At 39.4% G+C, this 22,369-nt stretch overlaps 2 protein-coding genes across 14 annotated transcripts in view; one reads left to right on the top strand and one right to left on the bottom strand.

Moving 5' to 3' along the window:
- Nucleotides 1–7,497, top strand: part of ppfia2 (PTPRF interacting protein alpha 2) — a 164,687-nt gene extending 157,190 nt beyond the window's left edge. For 8 of the 13 annotated variants that reach the window (XM_058624465.1, XM_058624467.1, XM_058624462.1 and 5 more), the window contains 8 exons: nt 46–221; nt 303–400; nt 495–670; nt 2,333–2,401; nt 3,958–4,114; nt 4,218–4,274; nt 6,112–6,203; nt 6,890–7,497. In XM_058624465.1, the coding sequence (XP_058480448.1) occupies nt 46–221; nt 303–400; nt 495–670; nt 2,333–2,401; nt 3,958–4,114; nt 4,218–4,274; nt 6,112–6,170 (792 nt within the window). In that variant the 3' untranslated portion in view covers nt 6,171–6,203; nt 6,890–7,497. The remainder of the gene's footprint in view (nt 1–45; nt 222–302; nt 401–494; nt 671–2,332; nt 2,402–3,957; nt 4,115–4,217; nt 4,275–6,111; nt 6,204–6,889) is intronic. The other 5 variants (XM_058624464.1, XM_058624466.1, XM_058624458.1 and 2 more) reach the window with 3 other exon arrangements.
- Nucleotides 7,498–8,228: 731 nt separating this feature from the next.
- The window catches only part of acss3 (acyl-CoA synthetase short chain family member 3), a 43,460-nt gene continuing 29,319 nt past the window's right edge, over nt 8,229–22,369 (bottom strand). Inside the window, exons 10-16 of the mRNA XM_058625716.1 lie at nt 13,325–13,420; nt 12,674–12,737; nt 11,307–11,388; nt 11,001–11,123; nt 10,309–10,408; nt 9,438–9,613; nt 8,229–9,174 (exon numbers count right to left, since the gene is read on the bottom strand). Of these exons, the coding sequence (XP_058481699.1) occupies nt 9,091–9,174; nt 9,438–9,613; nt 10,309–10,408; nt 11,001–11,123; nt 11,307–11,388; nt 12,674–12,737; nt 13,325–13,420 (725 nt within the window). The 3' untranslated portion in view covers nt 8,229–9,090. The remainder of the gene's footprint in view (nt 9,175–9,437; nt 9,614–10,308; nt 10,409–11,000; nt 11,124–11,306; nt 11,389–12,673; nt 12,738–13,324; nt 13,421–22,369) is intronic.

The raw sequence follows: 22,369 nt of genomic DNA, 5'->3' as shown, positions 1-22,369 counted from the left end.
CAAACATCAGTTGGGATTGTTCCGACCCGTGTCTTTCTCCCTTAGACGCTAGCTTACGGCGACATGAACCACGAGTGGATAGGAAACGAGTGGCTGCCCAGTCTAGGACTACCTCAGTACCGCAGCTACTTCATGGAGTGCCTGGTGGACGCCCGCATGCTGGACCACCTCACCAAGAAGGATCTGAGAGTGCACCTCAAAATGGTGGACAGCTTCCACAGGTACTGGACTACAATTGGAATACAATATTTCAAGTGAATGGAACAAGTTTAACAAATGTTTAACAAATTTCCTGACACTAGAACAAGTTTACAGTATGGAATCATGGGTCTGAAGAAGCTCAACTATGACCGGAAGGAGCTTGAGAGACGCAGGGAGCAAAGCCAACATGAGATGAGAGGCAAGTTATAATCACAATTATAAAAAAACTATTTTAATGTACTACCTTACAGTGTGTAAGATTAAAGAGTCATTTTATCTTTGTGTGTGCGCAGACGTGCTGGTGTGGAGCAATGAGCGGGTCATTCGCTGGGTGCAGAGCATCGGCCTGAGGGACTATGCCAACATCCTCCTGGAGAGCGGCGTGCACGGAGCTCTGGTCGCTCTGGACGACAACTTTGACTACAGCAGCCTGGCGCTGCTCCTCCAGATCCCCAATCAAAACACTCAGGTACAACAACACACTCCGCTATCAGAGTATTATGTAATAAGGTTGCTCCAATTTATCGTCTGTATATCAGTATCAACCTATAGTTTTTTATGAAGGTATTTCTTATATACACATTCAGATTCCCCTCTTGAAAGCAGTAATTTAACCCAAGATTTGAACTGGATTCAACTCCTTAAATCTGTTGTTGTTTTTTTAATTCTATTGAAATCGCTTCTTAGCATACGGAACTGTTAGCCACACTAATAATCCTGGTTCTTCGAAAATATAGATGTCTGTTTAGAGATGTATCATAAGCTCTCGTCAAGTTAGCGCAACAATTACATAGTTAACGTTATTAGCTTGTTGTAAATGCTAACATTAACTCTGTTTAGTGCTAGAATTAGCCCTGTGTTAATGCTACCATTAACTCTGAACTCTAGTACTAACTTAGGCTCTAAATTAATGTTAATTTGTGATGTGAACATCAGTTCTGCGTTAATACTAACATTACGTTAGTGCTTCCATTTGTATTGTTCATTAAATGCTAATGTTAACTCTGTTAATGCTAACCTTAACTCGGTATTAGTACTAACTTAGAATGTAAATTAATGCATCATCTGTTAATGTTAAAATTAGCTCTGTGTTGATGTTTACATTAGTTATGTGAGTGCTAGAATAAGCTCTTTGTTAATGCTAACTGTAACTGTTTGTGCTTGTGTTGGTGTTTTGTTAACGCTAATTTTAGCTCTGGTAGTAATACTAATATTAACTGTGTTTTAGTTTTTGTTTAAGCTAATATTAGCTCTGGTTGTAATACTCATATTTAACCTCATGTTAGTTTTTGTTCACACTAAAATTAGCTCTGGTAGTAATACTATATTAACTCTGTTATTATTGCTAACACTAATATTAGCTCTAGTAGTAATACTATATTAACTCTTTTATTTTTGCTAAAGCTAATATTAGCTCTGGTAGTAATACTATATTAACTCTGTTATTTTTGCTAACACTAATATTAGCTCTAGTAGTAATACTATATTAACTCTTTTATTTTTTGCTAAAGCTAATATTAGCTAGTAGTTATACTAATATTAACTTGTGTTGGTTGTTGTTGATGCTTATATTAGCTTTGGTAGTAATTAACATTAACATGTGTTGATGCTTAGTCATTTTCTAAACCTATTGTAGATGCTAATGATAACACTGCTTTCCTTAGCAACTCTAACAGGAGATTAATGTGAAAAAAGGACCCAAATTAAGTTTTTCAAACATTATTCTGGTCTAAATATCACTATATAAGATTGTCATAAAAATTGTAAAGCCTTGTTGTAGAACAACAATTGTTTGTATGTTTGTTTTTGGCATTTACAGCCAAATCTAAAAGGTGCTAAATATGGACCTAAAATCTCATCAGTTGCCACCTTCAGTCCAAAAATAGAAGTACGTTGGTATCAGGCGTCAGAAGATGCTGGAGTCTAAATAAGAACCCACCGATTTGCCAAATATCACTGTGGCAGGCTGCCGTGTGAATTTCCACTGCTCGTCTGTACCGGGATAAAATGGATATGCAGTGCAAGTAACGTAGTGTGTCAGCTGCCGCTGTTACTGTGCGGCTAAAAATAGCTGCTGTTGTGAAAACTGTGCTGAACGTGTGTGTGTGTTTTTTTCTCTCTCTCTCCTCAGGCACGTCAGATTCTGGAGCGAGAATACAATAATCTTTTGGCTCTGGGCACCGACAGGAGGCTGGATGAGGTGAGCAGAAACCGTCAGCTCACACCAGTGTGAGGTGAAAGTGTCACTGCAAACTGAGAATGTGTCAGTCATTTCACAAAAAAATCATATTTTATTCATATTCAAGAGGTCGACCATCATGGTAATGGAAATTTGAATGTCGCATTGATTTTTATCCATTTTTTGAGAATATTTGAATGATTATGACATTGTGGATGCTTTGCTATACTGTTATATTTAAAACACTGCCCAACCATATTTTGTTTTTCATGACATTTTTTGGACACCTACAATGATGTTTTTGACACTTCACTATCAAGTTTTCTTGACGTATGACTATGGTTTCATGGCTTTTTTTTGACACTTATGATGATTTCTTGACGTTTTGACACGTCACTATCATGTTTTCTGGACACTTTAGACCAACTTATTATAATATAATGTTTTTGGACTCCTTTCTTTCCTGATATTTCTTTACATTTTTGGATGCCCTACTTTTTGGACACTCGTGATGATTTCTGGACGCGTTTGACACCCAACTATCAAGTTTTCTTGATGTTTGACTATGTTTTCATGGCTTTTTTGGACACGTATGATGATTTCTTGACAGTTTTACACCTAAATGTGATGTTTTCTGGATGTTTTAGAACACCCTATTATACTATGAGGTTTTTGGACGCCCTTCTTTATTGATAGTTCTTTACATTTTTGGATGCCCTGATGTTTTCTTGATGTTTGACTATGTTCACGTGACTTTTTTTGGACTCTTATGATTTGTTGACATTTTTGACACCCAACTATGATGTTTTCTGGACATTATAGACCAACTTTTTATTTATTATTAGGTTTTTGGACTCCTTTCTTTACTGAAATTTCTTTACATTTTTGGATGCCCTACCATATTTTGATGTCTTTGACACCTAATTTTGATGTTTTCTTGACATTTTAGAATACTGTATTATACTATGAGGTTTTTGGACGCCCTTCTTTATTGATATTTCTTTACATTTTTGGATGCCCTACCATATTTTGATGTTTTCTTGACATTTTAGAATACTGTATTATACTATGAGGTTTTTGGACGCCCTTCTTTATTGATATTTCTCTACATTTTTGGATGCCCTACCATATTTTGATGTTTTAGAACACTATATTATACGATGAGGTTTTTGGACGCCCTTCTTTATTGATATTTCTTTACATTTTTGGATGCCCTACCATATTTTGATGTTTTCTTGACATTTTAGAATACTGTATTATACTATGAGGTTTTTGGACGCCCTTCTTTATTGATATTTCTCTACATTTTTGGATGCCCTACCATATTTTGATGTTTTCTTGACGTTTGACTATGCTCTCATGACTTTTTTGGACACTCAGGATTATTTCTTGACGCGTTTGACACCCAACTATCAAGTTCTCTTGACGTTTGACTATGTTCTGATGAGTGCGAGCGCAGCATATTAGGCGATCATTGGTAGTGGTAGCAGATCAGCAGTCAGTGAATGTAGGTCAGAGTTGGCAAAGGATGGTTTAAAAACATAATGGTGAACGAGGGCTATCTTCTTGTCCATCAGTGTGACGACAAAGACTTCCGCGGCCCGTCATGGAGGAGACAGTTCCCGCCCCGAGACGTCCACGGTATCAGTATGATGCCCGGCTCGGCGGAGACGCTCCCTGCCGGCTTCCGTCTCACCACAACTTCTGGTCACTCCCGGAGGCTGCCCCCTGAGGGTGAGTCCCTGCATCTACACCTATAATCCACGCCCGTTTTTTTTTTTTTTTTTTTGTGACAATGTCTCTTGTTCTCTCCGACTCTGTGACGGCTGCTCTGCAGTCCTCTATGAGGCCATGGACGGCTGTCCTGACGACATGTATATGGATTGGTATCAAGGTCAGATATGCTCCAGTGACGGTTCTGGGCCTGTTTTGCACTGCACTTACTATCAATATTCTTACATAAACTCTCTCTCCCTCCAACCACTGTCCCGCTGTGTCTTGGCTTTTTTTTCTCTGTGGTCTTTCACCCTCTCTCTATCTCTCTCTCTCTCCCCTTCTATTTACTAATCTATAAACGTCTCCACTATCCAACTCCGAGGATAAAACAAAGTTTGTTGTGTCTAGTCACAGCAAGACAAGTCAAGTTATGGAGCAGAGCCATGCTTGCTGGCGGCTGAGCGGCGCTATGTAAAGTTTACATAGGAAAACGTCTTGGATGCTTCCAGAGCTTAAACTAACGGTGTATGTCTCCTTCTTTATTTTCCCCCTCCGCTGTTAAGAGGAAACTGGCTGAAATTGGGCTTTGTTGAAGGTTAATATTAGTTTATTACCACTTTTTGATCTTTACGTCATTTATTTATGCTTTTTAGTAGTTTTGACCACAACGGTTGGAAGGAAAAGCACAGATTCAAGCAGTCAAGACGATCAAATGGGTTCAATTAGAACTCTATTGAACGGTTCATTGATTAATAATGAATCACTAAATAAACAATTAACTATTTTGATAACCAATTCATTATTTTTTACATGATCTCTGATTTTTTATCAAATTTGAATATTTTCAGGTTTCTTTGCGCCGTATGAACAAAGAAATCATAAGAACTTGAAAAGAAAGGCATTTGACACCAAATAACCTTTGTTTTCTTGGTGTTTTTATCCATAAAACGTCAGAAAATGTTGATGCTGTGACGTTCTTAAATGTCTTCTTTTGTCCTCAAACCTGTTTTGAATGATTTCTTTGTTTGTACGGAGCAAAGAAAGCAGAAAATATTCACATTTAAGAAGCTGTGAAAAACCAGAGAAACTTGTTTCTGCCCTATTTCTAGATGTATAGCTGTTTTTTTTAGTAAAACATGATCTGAAATTTGAATATTTTCAAGGTTTAAAACAAAGAAATCATTTTGTTCACATTTAAGAAGCGGAAAACCCAGAGAAACTTGAATATTTCCAGGTTTCTTTGCTCCGTATAAACAAAGAAATCATTCAACTTTAATACTTTTTTGGTTTGTTGACAAAACCGTTCCAAAATCATTGGCACATTAATCAGTTATTGTGGAAAAATGACCATTAATGGTCAGTTTGTAAACAAATGTGACCAATTACCTAAAACCTGTAGGATCGTCTGTCTGCTCGTCCATTTTTGGCTCTTCCAGTATTCCTGAATTTACTTTTGAATTCAAACTCGTCAGCGCTGAAAACTAAAAAAAATGAGAAACAAGCTGACGAAACACAAAAAAATAAATGACAAACCTCCAGGAAGTGATCTCAACTTGACGTCTTGTGTCTCCGACAGTCAAATAAAAGTTGTACTGAGCTGGAATTAACCTTTAAAGAGCTGCAGAGTCCATTAACCACTGTCTTCACTAACGACTCCACATGCGTTGCCTGAGCGTCCTGCAGCTGATTTAAGCCAGTGTCTGCGTCTCTTAACCTGTCACCCGTGAAACAGTCGTCCCTGCGTGTGTCCCCCCTCCGTCTCCGTCCTCCTCTCCCGCTCTGAACCTGAAACCCCCCCCACCCCACCCCAACTTCCCTCCTCTGAAGGTCGACTCCGTCTTTATCTCCCGTGTTTTTGTTTGTGTTTCTCATTCTCGTTTACCTTTCTCTTTTTTTTTTGGAGGATTTTCTATCCTTGTGGAGCAAAGGTTTGAGTCCGTGTTGACGTTTTTTTGAAGAGGAGCTCTAACACAGGAAGTAATGGATGACGTGTGTCTCTCTGTCTCCCCCTACAGTCGGAACCTCGGCGGTGCAGCGGCTGGACAGCTCCTCGGTGAGAACCTACTCCTGCTGAGAGGAGGAGGAGAGCGACCTTTAACTGTACACTGTATGTAACATGACACGGACTCTCGCTCTGCCTAAAACACAGCTTTCCTTCAGAATCCTCCAAAAACACACAAATGACAACGGGGACAAGCGATTACATTAAAATGATGGATGAACTACATCAAAAAATGTCAGAAAAATAAACGTTTAACAGCCTGGATCATGAGATCATTACATTATTGCTCTGCCTCTGTTTAATAAAGCAAAATAAACCAAAAAGACCAAAACCCTGAAGGACACGTGACCCATGGCAGCCAAAGAAAAAAGGTTTCTGTATCAGTAAAATACTCACCGTTTGCAAAGGTGTCTCCCAAAACCTCTTTGAAGCATTTAAAGAGGTGAATCAGCCAGGAGACACAGGTCCAGGTTCAGGTCCAGCCGGCAGGAGACACAGGTCCAGGTTCAGAAGTTTCCCCAGAGTCTGGGTCACAGAGTTCTTCCTCTCTCCAAGTCTTTTCCTCACAGCACTAACTTGTGTCCAGCTGCTGCTTCACGGCTCCACGGCTTTACTCACACTGGTGAAACTTCTCACATGATCGATGGGAAAATTGTGATGTTCTCAAGTGTCTTTTTTTGACTAAAGACTAATAACGGCGACTAAAAAAAAAAAAAAAATCTGCAAAAGTTACGCACTGCAGCTTTAAAAACTCACCAACGCCTTGTTTGTGTGTGCGTGTTTTCCTGCAGGTGCAGTTCTGAGTGGAGATTCACTGGGAGGAACTCGAGGACACGGCCGGACGGACGGACCCGCCGAAGAACAAACTATTCTGACAACACGCACTGCCAAGAAGCCCCGCCCTCCCGCCCTCCTTCTGCTCCGCCCCCTCCCCTCCCCTCCTCCCTGTAACGTAGGCACCAGCTGCCGGTGCTAAAAACCCAGTTCCGACCGTTTCTAAAAACCTTTTACATGTACAGTAACTTTGTGGCGGCATAAACGTACTGTGTGATTTCTTCTACAGGAGATGTCGTAGGTTTATCTGTAAATTAAATATAAATATGCCGGGTTTTTTAAAATATATCTATATATATATATATATATACATATATATATACAAACAAACATCTATGTATAAAAAAAGAAAAACACACACACATGCGTCCCTGCCACCTCATTTAGTGGACCATAGATTAATATATGCTGCTCTTTAAAAACTGTCTCCATGTTAAGCCCCGCCCCTTTCCTTCCTTCCGTCCCGCCTCCAGATCATTTTGTACATATGGTTTTATTTTTTCATCGTGCCGACGATTATAAAATGACGACTCCGTGCTGGGACGTTGTGTGAAACCCTGCACCCCCCCCCTGCCCCCCCCCAACCCCCCCCCCCCCCCCCCAACCCCCCCCCCCCCCACAGACTCACACAAAACGGAGCCGTGGGAACGTAGTCGACGCCACTGGAGCGGAAAACACAAACAAGCACTTTGATACAACCGCATCAACTCAACGGACCGTTCTTCAGTCGCCAAGGACACACAGACAGACAAAGACGAGACGCCGTCGCACAATAAACACAAACAAAAGCACGCGGCGTCACTCGTCGCTCTCTGGTTTCAACGCACTCAGCCGACGCTGGCCTTTCTCGCACATCCTCCTCATCCGGAGCGGAACGGAATAAGACGACGAGTGAGAGCTTCGGCAGCGTCGTGTGCGCGCGTGTGTGTGTGTGACCCTGGTGAAAAGTGAGGTGACTTTTTAAAAAACAAAAAAACCCTGTTTCTTGCTGTGACTTCGGACGTTTGGTGTAAAACTGTTGACTCGTTGTTTTTCTGTCGGGGGCCAGCGACGTCGTTTCTTTCTTGTCTTTTTAAGTTGATTTTTTTTTTTTTTTTCCCGACGGATGGAACTCGAGACGAGACGCTGTTGTTGTTGTTGTTTATTTTTTTTCATCCCCATTTGCACGAACAGGAAATGTTTTTAATTTTGTCTTCATGTTCAGATTTTTTTAATTTATTTACTTCTTGTACTTTGGTCTAATACGTGGTGAGCAACACAGAATTTTCATTGTCAAATAAAAACACTGTCGGTGGATGAGGAGTCCATTATTGTTCCTTTTTTTTACTTCATAATGACGAGATATAAAAAAAAACACTGTTTATTGCATTAGTGTCCAAAAATCCCATCAGTAAAGTACATCTATATATTCATTTATATATATGTGGTAATGTGCAAAAATCTTTAACCCACATAAAAAATGACAGATATAAAATCCCAATTTTGCATCAGCAAAAAGGGGAAAGTTAACTTTAAAACTTTGCTAAATCAACAAAAACTAGTGGTGTGGCCTAAGATTTTTTAAACACATATGACTATATAATGACTCTGTCCCATGGATTTGGTCTTTTAAGTTGATATAAAAAGTGGACGTAGTCATAAATTTGCAAAATAAAAGCCTCAGACGTTAACCGGGCTCTGATTGGACGATACCAACTGTCAATCACAGGGGTGTGAATTTATATCATTTCCTCTAAAATGGGAACAATTCGCTCATTTCCGCACAGACTTTCATTCCAACCAAGTTCAAACTTCTTTGCTAAAAAGATAAAAGTCATAACTCTGTGCTTTAATCTGAGATTTCTGATTATCACAGAAGTCTTGACGGGGGGAGTCATAATTCTGAGATGAAAGTCAGATTTCAGATCAGTCACAGATTAAAATCCAGATTAAAGTCAAAATGATGGCTTTTCCATTTGTGGCCCTCATCACCTTTCACAGATATTAAACGTTTGACAAATAAAAAAGGTTAACAACCTCTAACTCTTCTTCCTCTTCTTCTTCCTGTTTGCAGCTCCAGGTTCGTCGCGTCGTAAACACAACGTTAAAATCATCGCAGAAAGAAAACAACGTCGTTACTAATATTAATCTGACCTCAGTCTTTTTTTTTTTCCTCAGTTCAGGCTCCGCGTGGTCTCTGCACTTTTTCCACCTGCGTCTCGATGTCTTTGAAAACCTCCGGGTCCTCGATGGTTGGAGTGATCTGTGGACAAAAAGTGAAGAGAAGAATTAGAGATTAGAGATTATTATGCTGCTAAAAAAAGATAATTAAAAACAGGAAATGAAGCTTGAACTAATTAGTTCCTAATTAAAGCAGTAATTGAGCAATAACAGGGTTTTTTTTTTTACAGGCTTTATTAAAAGTCTTAAACTTTAAATGACTAGATTTTAAGGCTGTAACCATGGAAACCCTTGTGTTTTTATCGTTCCGTTTTTCTATTTTCTTCTGTTTTTACGTCTTCGTACCTTGTATGGTTTCCCGTTGACCAGGTTGGCTAAAGACGAGCGCGGGATTTTGCCCGAGCGCGTTTTGGGCAGAGCTCGGACGAACAGCGTGTTCCTGAACGCGGCCACAGGTCCGATGTTCTCTCTGACCAGGTTCACCATCTCCTTCATGATCTTCTCCTCGTTCTTCTTCACACCTGAGACCAAAAAAAAAAATAACACAATAAAAGTGTTATGTCCAATGTCCATGTGACCCTAATATTTTAATAATTCTGCTTAAAGTTAAACTTTAAGCAGAATTCTCAGATTACTGTCAGAATTCTGTCCAATAAAAGTCTGAATTCTGATTAAATGTCTGAATTATGTCAAAAAAAGTCTGAATTCTGTCAAAAAAGTCTGAATTCTGATTAACTGTCTGAATTCTGTCAAAAAAAAGTCTGAATTCTGATTTAAAAAGTGTTGTGTATAAACTTAAATTTGGTCTGATCACTCTGGACAAGATGAGGATTAAAAGTTACTAAAAGCTCCACTTATCGTCATACAATGTAGCCACTAGGGGGCAGTGAAAAAAACAACAACAAAACTCTTATAACTCCACTATAGAAGCTCCAATCTGCACCAAACTTGCTATGAATGATAACAGTCGCGCCTTTAAGACATCTATGTAAAAATATTCAACTTTGAACAGAGCGCCACCTACAGGCAACAGAACATATTTGACAGTTTCATGAGCTGTTCCGCTCTCATGGGATTATTATAGGATCCACTTCAAATGTAGTCAAATTACTAACATTTTTAGAACTTTTAGATCTAAAGCTTTTGCAAAGACCCGATATCAATGCTTGTTGGGGTTTTTTTTTGGGACTTTATGCTCAAATGAAACCCGTCTCACCATTCTTGAGGACACACAGAGCCAAGGGAACGTGACCCTTGAGTGAATCTTCCAGACCGACCACGGCGCAGTCGGCCACCGCGGGATGCTGCAACACACACTACACAACACACACGTAATTAAATTATATTTTCAAGACAGTTTATAGAAGATAAAAAAATAAGAAAAAGGTCTCTCGCTAGTGTTTCTGTAACCTGGATGTAACAAAAGCGTCTGATTAAGTCTGTGATGCTGTTTTCAGACTCATGAAACTCGACATCAAATTTCTCAAAAGTGACACAAACAAAAAGGAACAAAAGTGAAAACAAAAGGCTGAAGCTTTAGCCGAGACGAGCTTCATCATAATGTGTTTCTTAGAAATTGCTCTTAATCTAGATTATTGACAGAGCACAAAATCCTTTACAGTATTAAGGTTTTTACAGTGACGAAAACTTAGACAAAAAGTCAGAATTACGTTAAAAAAGTCAGAATTTTGAATAAAAAATCAATCTGTTGACATAAGTGAAGAAATTAAATGAAAAACATGACGTGAGGTTTAAGCAAAACTAACAGATAAAATTAGATTATTCTATAATTAGTCCCACGACATGGACATCTACAGTGTTCAAAATATAAAGTAAAATATAATCTATATTAAACTTGCATTTGCAACATGTATGAGTAGATTATAATCCACATCCTCGCTCTCCTACCTCCTCCAAAGCTCCGGCAGATAATCTGTGACCGGCCACGTTAATGACGTCGTCCGAGCGTGACATGATGTACAGGAAACCGCCCTCGTCCACGAAACCGGCGTCCATGGTGTCGTAGTAACCCTGAGTGTGTCATTAACGCACATGGATTGAATTTAAAAAAAACCAAAGCAAACTCTGCAATTAAATATTTCAACACCAGAGGGCAGCCTTCTACCACATTTAATCACCTCTCGTTCTAACGCTGTTCCTGGATTATATCCATCACTGTTCCATGGATTTACACCAGATTATGAGTGAACTTACTGGGAATTTGGTGAAGTAAAGCTTCTTGAAGAGATTCTCGTTCTGCCACAGTGACAGAGCTGCACCGGGTGGTAAAGGTAGTCTGGGAAAAAAGAAAGAAAAATCAATAAAATATCACTGTTTTTTTGTAGTCAGGACACTCACAGCTCAGCACAAAGAGTCCGATGGCGGACCGACAGAAAAGTCCCTCCAAGTTTGTTTATCCAAGGACAGAAGACACATAATCCCTCGTCCCTCGCCCGTTTGTGACGACAGCAGCAAAAATCTAATCTAATCCACATCCGTCAGAAAGGAAAGGGAAGTGAATCAGCAGCAGCTGTGCTTGTACTGTTCCATCTCATTCTCATCATTTCAACACAAACCAATAATATTTAGTCTTGAGCAAAAGCACTCGTTTTAAAAAGGTCATAAAAAAAAAAACAGTTTTTGAGTCAAAACCAAACAAATAAAATAAAATAGTGAAGTTTGCAGTGATAACAGAGAGGCAGCACCAAGAGCTGAGGCTTTGAACCTCAAACACAGACTATTTTCCAACACTGTCTGAATTATTAAAGGTACATCTATTGCATTATTTATTGTATTAAATATGTAACAAACAACAACGTCAAAAAAAAAAAAAAACAGTTGCTGCAGCCGCGAAAACTATGCGTTAATACCAGGGTTCCCACAGGTCCTTGAAATGCTTGAAAAATTTAAAATAAAACACCCAAGGCCCTTGAAAGTTTTTGAAAACTGCCCTATATAGACATGGGTCATTGAAAGTGCTTGGATTTTGCGCAAAAAAAGAAGTTACAGTAGATATATGTGAATAGAGAATTTATTTAATATTTAAAAATGTCACAATATTCATTCCACTACACACATGATTTGCATTTTGATTTGTGGCGCGCGAGTTTGTGACGTCTGATCTGCAACGCGTTCACTTATAAGGAGCAGCTTCGAGATGCATTCAAGGATCCTCATAAATGGAAACCCTTCTGCATCTGTGCCACAAATCAGGTCAATGGAATAGAATTTTTATGAACGTAAACACAGTAATTAACTGTGTGTTAGTTACTGTATACTTTATATAATCTTTATATAATCCAGGGTTCTCAAAAGTAAATTTTTTTAAGAAAAGTCATCACAATAATAGCATTTATAATGATATTTACCTTAATTTCAAAATAAAAGTGTTTGTTTTGTTACGGAACGATAAATAGTTCACAACATAAACGATTTAGGATGCAAAATTGATATTAAGCTGCTGGCTTTTTTACATATTTTACACATAGTTTCTGTAAATTTGCATGAGTGTGATTTTTATGAGACTAAAAAGGTTAAAGTTGCAGATGTAAAAACACACACCCACGCCCTACTCCACTCACCTCACCACAATATTACCCAGAGTTCCCGGCTTCACCTCCTGCATGTCGTCACTGATCACTGTGACTGCGGAAGATAAATATTCAGAGATTATCAAACAAACACTCTGCAGCTTTATCTGTTCAGCTGTAACAGTGAAAACCGCAGAGAAGGAAGTTTAAAACACAGAAAACTGATTTATATTATACTTACGACGACAGGAATCTGGTCCTAAGACCTTGTCTATACCAGAAGTAACATCCAAAATAGCAATAAGAAATTAAAAATGCAAACCAAACAGGATCTCGGGTCTAATGAGGTCAAAAATGGAATTGTTGCCCCAGGATTTCACCTTTTCTGGGACAATATTCTCCACCTCTATGGCGTAACTTGGCACGGTGGTTGCTCGATATGTGATTTTTAAATGAACAGCTTTAAGAATTGGTTAAATGATACGGTTTTTGTTATATTCTTTCAAATAAATCTAAATTCAACAGTGTGTGGTGGCGCCTTTATTGCATATTTCCAAAATATAAGCAGCCAAATCACAAACTAACACATTCTATTATTATTCAACAACCACAGAAGTGACTTCTTCTTTAAAAAGGTGTTTAATCTTGTGGGGGAGAAAAAAAAACCTTGAAATAAAATATTGAAAAAGATGGAATTCTCACCATTGTAACCAGGAACCGGTTTCCCCGCCTGGCCTGCAGGTGGTGTGAGTGAGTCCTCCAGACCGACACAGACGGAGGTGATGGGTGAACCAGTTTCTGATGACAAGGAAACAGACAAAGAGGTTCATGAAAACACTGACCTCGTCAGGAGCAGGAGTCCTCAAAGAGACTAAAACCTGGTCCTAATGAAGCAGACGTTTAGTAGATTTGTGTGTGTGTATGTGTTATTTTTTAAAGACATAACCTCTTTATTTTCTGTGTCGTACTCGCTTCACTTCACTCCCTGATCAAAAAGGAGCTGGTGAGTTTCTCCTCATCTGCGCGTGGCTTTAACCTACATTATGAGGCAGAACTATGGCAGTTCCTGTGGGCTCTGCCTGACGCCGCCACCCAACTGTGCTCCACTTTGCACCACCGTCAGCCGCACTCACTCCCTCACTCACTCAGCCACCCGAATAACTCACTTCATCTGCCTCACAGAGAAAGATTAGATCAGAAACCAGAGAGGTTCAGCATCTGAGTTCTTGTATGTGTTACCTCTTCAGGACGTTTCCTGGCGTAAACACTGACCCTGTCGGGACCAGTAGTCCTCACAGAGACCGAAACCTGGTCCTAAAAGAGGCAGAATCTGATTTCTGACGAAGAAGTTAAGTTAAAGGCTGAGATTTTAATTGTGGTTAAGGTTAGGAATTAAGTGTATATACTGTAGTTAAGGTGAGGTACAACGCTGTGCCCAAACGAATGTCCTTAAAAGAACAGCTGCGCCGACCTGTGTGTGTCTGAGTCTATTATTTCCAGTCAGCGGGGCATCCGTCAGTCTGTCAGTGTGAATATGAGAGGAACAATCTGTCAGGTTTACACTTCTCCAAACTGACAAAAGACTGCACAAGGATTTTATTTCTCAGTTACAAGAACACACAATCTACAAATGTGTTCAAACTTAACTTTGTTAAGGCAAATATCTAATCAGCAGTCTTGTATACAGTACCTTAAAAGTGAAAGTACAAGTATCTTATCAGAAATGTACTTAACTGTTCAGTCCACGCATATTTTATAGCGTTAATGTCACAACCTGGAACTGAATGAATATAACGATTAGCTAAGTTCTTTCTCTGCACAGGTTTTGTTTGTATTTTGTTAACGTTGCATTTACATTTTTGTAAACTACTTCAACTAAATAACGCAGAGTTTGTAACAAGTCAGTGACAAACATGATGAATATTAGTTGATTTAAACGTTAGCTCATTAGCACAAACTTCAGCAGTGGCTGAGGTTTGTGAGCTAACTGTTGGAGCTAACATTTATATTAGTTGATTTAAACGTTAGCTTTTTAGCACAAACTTCAACAGTGGCTGAGGTTTGTGAGCTAATAGTTAGAGCTAACATTTATATTAGTTGATTTAAACGTTAGCTCTTTCGCACAAACTTCAGCAGTGGCTGAGGTTTGTAAGCTAACATTTATATTAGTTGATATAAAAGTTAGCTCTTTGGCACAAATTTCAGCAGTGGCTGAGGTTTGTAAGCTAACATCTATATTAGTTGATTTAAACAGCTCTTTCACACAAACTTCAGCAGTGGCTGAGGTTTGTAAGCTAACATCTATATTAGTTGATATAAACATTAGCTCTTTGGCACAAACTTCAGCAGTGGCTGAGGTTTGTGAGCTAACTGTTAGAGCTAACATTTATATTAGTTGATTTAAAGATTAGCTCTTTCGCTCAAACTTCAGCAGCGGCTGAGGTTTGTAAGCTAACATTTATAATAGTTGATTTAAACGTTAGCTCTTTAGCACAAACTTCAACAGTGGTCGAGGTTTGTGAGCTAACAGTTAACATTTATATTAGTTGATTTAAACGTTAGCTCTTTAGCACAAACGTCAGCAGTGACTGAGGTTTGTGAGCTAACATTTATATTAGTTGATTTAGTATAAGACATTTACTATACTTAAGTACATTTTATATCAGAAATTACTTTTAGGATTGAGCCATGGTGTCTCAGTCTTGTCTTTCAACTGGAAGGTTGTGGGTTCAATTGCTGGCTGAGGTGACAGAGGAGGAAATGGTTGCTTGACAGAGCACTTCACAAACTGCTGATGGCAAAACTGAGATTTCCAGGCACAGAATGGTGAAAATATCCCATGAGTGACAGTTCTCTGAGTGAAAATATCTCATTTGGTGGCACAAGTTTGAGGAGAATGACCACACTGGTTCAAGAATATAAAAAAGGAAGGGCAGCTGAAATAACCACAGCTGAAAACATGTTAGGTGTTCTCTGCACCTAATAAAGTGGACAGTGATGTATGCGACCCTGCTTTCATGCCCTGCTGCTGTAGTTTTCCCTCAAGGTTTAATGAATCCTCTCCCTTTTTTTTTTTGCACATCACTGTCATATTGAACCAGCGATCATTTGCATAACTGTCCTTCTACTTTGAATTTAATTTGCCATTAGCGCTTTCAAAAGAGAGGGGGGGGGGGGGAAACCCCAGACCACTGATGTTTTATCCACTGGCAAAGCATCATTCCCTCTACCAGCATATTTTAAAAAGAATATATGACAAGTGTCTGCCTCCTCCCTGTGTTACCAAAAAAAACAAACCTTAAACTCTGAGTTAAGTGCACCTCGCTGCATACATTTGCATGTTAACAGCCTGAAAATGCCATGACACTCTTGGCTGCAGTGACATAATAGGAAAACAGGACATTATATCTGCTAAGTGTAAGACGATATCATCACCCTTTTTTTTTCCCCGAGCAGCTCGTGCCCACATTTGCATATTAGCGGCGGCAGGACGAGCGGTAATTAAGCTGCGGCTTGTTTGTGAATAACAAAAGGATCAGTGAGCCCACGGGGCTTTAAGTGTCTCTGAAACGTCTTTAGATATTAATTCATTAACGGGGGAAAATGGATGTTTCATAAGTCAGCGCTCGTATAAGCAGCGTGAAGCCGCGGTGACAGACGACGAGCAGACGCACTGAAACGATGATTTCGGGGGGATGAAATGGTGAGTGGTTTTTATTGTAAAAACCTGTGTAGAATAGGCACCCTAATGAAATTTTAATCATTTATAAACTCGCCACAGTCGCGGCAACTTGTTCCACGGGGTCGTTAGGAACTAATTAAAAACGTGGGGGAAAGATTTTCAGGATTGTACAAAAAAAAAAGACCAACAATAGGATGTGTGGCTTTAATTTGGGATTTAAATGAGTTGTGAAAAATGGTGAAATTTGAATTTCTTTGAAGGAATAAGGTGGAGTTTGCACGTTGTCCCCGTGTGTCTTCTGGTTTCCTCCCACAGTCCAAAAACGATCTGTCCCAGGATGTACCCTGCCTTTCGCCCTATGTCAGCTGAGATTGGTACCAGCGCCTCCCGTGACCCTCATGTCTAGTATAAAGTGGTAGGAGATGAAAGCTGCATACAAAGTTGCCCTCACACCTCCCGCATGTGTCGATGGTGAAGGACAAATGGTGGCCAAACGCAGCTCCAAACTCCAAAAACTGGATGATTGAGGACAAAGTAATTTCCTTTTTCCAATTGCCAAAAAAATTACAAAAAATCCAAAATGGACAACTTATTTTTGGCCCGTAATGATGCAATACCAAGTAGCAAAATTACCTTTGTGCTCATACTGACCTGACAACAAGTGACAGAAATAACAGACTTTGTGGTGGATTAAGAAAATGGCTCCCAGCTCATATTGGCCCGACACCACCGCTTCTCTTTAATTACATTACATGTCATTTAGCAGACGCTTTTATCCAAAGCGACTTACAATAAGTGCATTTAAACATTTGGGTACAAATAAGAGCTAGAAATAAGTAAGAGCTTCAAGTAAATCAAACTATGAAGTGCTAGTCATAATTTTTTTTTTTTTTTTTTTTTTTTTGTCGTCGTCGTTATCGTCTTATTAATCTAAAAACACCCACACAGATCCACACCTCACAGGATCTAGACCCCCGGAATGAGACACCGCTAGTGACGTCAGCCTGAACTGCTGTTCTGATGCCACGTGACGTGACGCAACGCAACAGGAAGTTCACCTTCAGCCAGGCTTCTCTTGGACAACAACCTCCAAATTCCTAAAATCCTCAAAGTGATATCAAGTTCTACTGAAGAAGACGTCACACTAGCGATGGAGATCAATTAACTCATCAGGAAAACGTTTACCAACGTTAGAAGCTGAGTGAGCTGCAGGTGCATTCTCAGTCTCTCTGCTCGCCTAACTGACAGGTCGTGGACGTCCTTAGAAAACACCCTCACACACACACACCCTTAAAAATAAAAAATGAATCTTGGTATCGGTCTTCCCTCTGTACTCCCACCTCAATCTTTTCGTGTGCTCCGGCTTCTTCTCATTCCCCCTCACTCTCTCTCTCCCCACAGAACAAAAACAAATCAATCTTTCTTCGACCGGTTAGAGATGAGTTTGGCCAGTGAGAGGCATTTTGAGTGTGATGAATGTGTTGGAGGGCGGTCGGTTTGGGACTAGTGGGATGTTTGCAGTTAGCGTGACATTTAACACTTTGCCCAGTGAATTAGTCCAGGTGTGTTTGAAAGGAGTGAAGTGTTTCGCCGTCGGGTTTACAGGTCGTTAACATTCAGCAAAATTTTCGACGTGGATAGATGTTTCCTCCTTTGAGACGTTTGGGAACCAAATCAGAGAAAGTACAGATTGGACTCGTATTGACCAAGCGGACAGACACACAAATGTAGATTCCAATGCTTACTCATGTTTACAGCCAGTATCTACGTTCCTGAACAAAATGGTCAATTAAAAATCAGAGGGAGCATTTCAGTTCTCTTTTGAATCCAATTTACACAAAAATGGCTTAATTTTTAGGAATAAGAGCCAAAAATCTGCAGGCTGAAGGTAGCCAGGTTTTAACAAATCCTTTTTTTCCCCCCTTCTTTTTGTAGGACACAGAGTGTTCTATAAAAACTGAATTGAATTGTTATCAGCTCACTCGATATCACAAACTCTGCTGTCTACGGATACCGCTATTATTCCGACACAGTCATTTTAGACCATTTATGAAAATTTTTGAAGCTATATATAAATTTTATCGTAATTTACATTTTTATCTGTCCAATATCCGATCCAGTGATCGGACCAATACTGACCGATTCCCATTCATAGAAAAAAATCAATACGGTGAAATATCGTGATATTTTGCACAGCTTTTGAGACACAAAATATAAATTATTTATTTCTTATTAGGGTTTTTGTGGTTTAGCATAAACAAATCAATTGACGTTTCAGTTCACTAGATGGTGCTGTGTGTGTGTGTGTATATTGCAATATATGATTTCACAAATACTCATCGCGATAATATCCCATTGTCACTTATATATCGTGATGTCATATCGTCACTTACATATCGTGATAAATTTTATTGTCACATATCGTGATAATATCGCAACGTCACTTACATATCGTGATATTGTATTGTCACTTACATTTCGTGATATTGTATCTTCACTTACATATCATGAAAATATCGCGTCGTCACTTGCATATCGTGATAATGTCGTATCATTACGTACAAATCGTGGAAATGTCATATCATCACTTAAATATCGTGATGAGATTGTATCGTCACATAAATATTGTGATAACATCGTATCGTGGTGTCTCTGGTGATTCCCACCACGGTCTTCAAAACAATGCTATACTGTGTTACTACCATTTATACCTCTTTATATTGGGTAAGAGAATTTATATCAATATTCCAAAAATCACTTGATTTTTCTTCATTTGGCTCAATGTCACACGACCCAATTACTCCAAACTAATGCCAAGCTAGAGAAAACACTTAAAAAGCACAGATCTAAGCCAAGGTCACTCTGTTTCACCACACGATACTTAAGTTTGGATCATGAGCAAAACAAACAAACGCATTGGTGGAGGTAATTAGATTGGCAAAACAACAAAACAGCAAGCAACTCCAGTCGCCTACATCTATTTATACCCTTGATGAGAAACCTTCACAGACTTTGTGACCAAAACAACAACAGTGACTTAAACAAACCTGTCAGAAAAAGCCACAGCGGTTCCTTTTGCAACACCATAGACTGTCAATGCACAGCAGAGCCCGTGGTTGTCCTGGTGATATGTAGTTGCTGGGGAAACTCAGTCGGGAGCTGAACAACTACATTGACCTGAGGTCATTTGAAAAGACAATGTGGTGTAGGAGGAGAAGAAAACAAGAGGATGGTGTGGGAGAGAGAGAGCGAGGGAGAGAGAATCGACTGCAAGATGCTCAGCCAGATTCTGAACTGTGAAAAGTTACTTCTGTTTTCACAGTTTTCTTTTAAATAATTCATTTTAATTTGTTTGCATCAGACTAAACCCGGAATATATCAAGCCCAACTAAAGTGGCTGTGAAGAAATAGTGGAAAAGGAAACCATGAATAACCGTCTTGCAGCAGAAAAACAAGTCTGGTTTTAAAAACAAGGAAGCATCGTATTTTCTTTCCCTTCTTGTTCTGCCAGTATTTGGTGGAGGAATAAGTGATTTCACTACAAACCTGTGGGATTAGTTCTGCTACAAGTCTGTGATTAAGAAAAAAGCCTAAACTGCTCAGACTAAGACCAACATTGGCAGACAGCTGAGCAGCCGACACAGGTACTAACAAAAGGCTTGATTAGCCGAGCTCAAGAGATTGGGCAGAATGTTAAAATTCAGGAAAGTCAGAGGGAAGAATGTGAAAAAATGTGTCAGGATTTACGTTTGTTACAGCAGCAGCAGGAAAAGGTTTGGGGAAACCAGCCACAAGAGACAGACATTATACATTGAGATAAAAGATTAGCAATTGTCTAAGGGCTCCTCACTTTTTATCCACAATTCCGATATCTATACAAACTTTGAAAGGAAAACCTTACAAACCTGTTTGAGTTCAACATATACAGCCTCGAAGTGCAATACATACCGTTTGATCCAGAAGAGGGCGCAACAAGCGCAACTTAGCCCCGCTGGATCACTCTATAAGCTAGTGTAGTATTTCCGGTTGACCTTTACGTCACAGAAAAACCCTTTTGTGGTTGCTGCCTTGTTCTTGGACTAAGCGTATAGGTGCAGGAATAATCGGACTACGATCCATGGTCATTATCCAGGTAGGTTAGTCGGACTAACGTGTTAACATGGCATTAAGAAAACCAAATGATTGCCTAAGTCTGACTAAAATCAGACTTTTAACATCCATGTAAACACACTGTGGTGTTATGTTGTCTTTAGAGCCGGGTTTAACTTCTTCACCTTAGGTTTTGCTATGCGTGTGGTTTTACACCAGCGGTGGGCAATTATTTTCCCCAAGGGGCCACATGAGAAACAAAAAATATTGTTGAGGGCCGGGCCAAATTTGAATTAATTTTAATAAAATTTTAATCTCAGTAAATTGTATTGTTTTGGTGTAAATTTGGTAGCATACAAACACACACAACAAACACAATTACTAACCAACTCTATTAAATAAATAAGAGTAAATTTCTAAAAATACATACAAAATTCTGCATGTAATATTTGTTTTGGGAAAAGAAGTGACAGCCCTACTACTGAGGCTGTACAATCAATCTAAATTTTATCGTCACAATAATCGCAATTAGGTTATTTATTCAAAATCCTTCAGTCCTACTTATTATGCATATGTTCTCCCGTTTCCAAACAAGACTCTTCAAGGGACAATTTCATTCTATCAGCTAAAAAACGTAGCCTCCCTAATGACTTTCCAGACACCGCGGCCCTGTGTGCTCAGGGCCGAGTATGTGCATACCAATTCACTACTTAACTTGCTAATGAAAGATGCCCATCGTGTGCCTTGGAAACCTGAATTGACAAACGCTTCTATGGTCTTGGAATGAATGCCAGATGAAGTCCCACGTCGGAGGGCCGGCGACAGCAGCTCCCAACAAACAACGAGATAATGCAGACGTCGCACCTCGGCTCTTAGAGATGTAATTACACGAGCCACAACATCTGCATTACCGTGTCCGCGGGAATGTAATCAGACTGAGCGAGAAAGCGAGGGAAGCTTATTTTGGGGGGGGGGGGGGGGGAGTGCTTGGTGTTGAATGACACAAGACATTAAGCTAATGCTCACATGCCCAGAGCTCAAAATGGGGAGTTAGCTGTAGTTGGTTTGGTTTGGTAAAGTATGGAAGTGTCTGAAAAGGTAAAGCCCTGGGTTGCATTTTGACTGAGAACAGTATCTTTAAATGATAGGCAGGGTGTGGACAGTGCCCGATGGCCAAGTCAGCAAGATAAGTGGCTCAGCTTGTGGCTGTTTGTCTCAACAAGATGTGAAGTTTAGTATGAGAACATACTGCGGGCGTTGAAAGGAAATACAGTCGAAAAAAGGCGGTCTAAGGGAAAGTGTGCCAAAAAATGGAACGTTATTTACGAGGAGGTGGTTATTTACGAGGAAACGCAATAAATATACCGTACTGTACCAAACCGAAACCATTCCACTCGACGGAAACACAGCTCTTGCCATCCATGAAGTAAAACCCCCACATTTCTGATGCTTTAGTGTCGTGATTGTCCACTGAAGAGATTTGGAATCAGGTAAAGTTTACAAAAACACTAGGAAATTAGCTCTGGACCGATAAATAATATAAGGAAAATAGTTCTACAGCATGGATGCAGACCAAGCTCTACTCTTCTGGACAGTTTAGTAATGCATTTCTCAGCTGTATATTTTTTTAACTTTCAAGGGATTTAGACAATTCTTTATGATCTAAAGTTTTAAATGTCAGTGGATAATAATGCAAATATAATTAAAACACAAAAGTAGCACAATCACAGATATGTTTTCTTTCTTTATCTTTCTCCCTTTCCATTACATATCAAATTGAAATCAGCTAACTTGCTAAAATGTCACTGCCTTTAAGGTGAATTTGAATAAATCTCAAGTCTCTTGGAGCGAGAAATCACACTTCTTCTTCTGTTAATTACTTGTTCTGACATTAAAGGCCGCAGGTTAGTGTTAAATTACTGCATTATAGCAGATCATGGACAGGAGAAAAGAAATTGGTCTCGTAACCAGAGAGT

This window comes from Solea solea, chromosome 3 (genome assembly GCF_958295425.1).
Source record: "Solea solea chromosome 3, fSolSol10.1, whole genome shotgun sequence".
Lineage (NCBI taxonomy): Eukaryota > Metazoa > Chordata > Actinopteri > Pleuronectiformes > Soleidae > Solea > Solea solea.
This window is presented reverse-complemented; position numbering and strand designations above follow the sequence as displayed.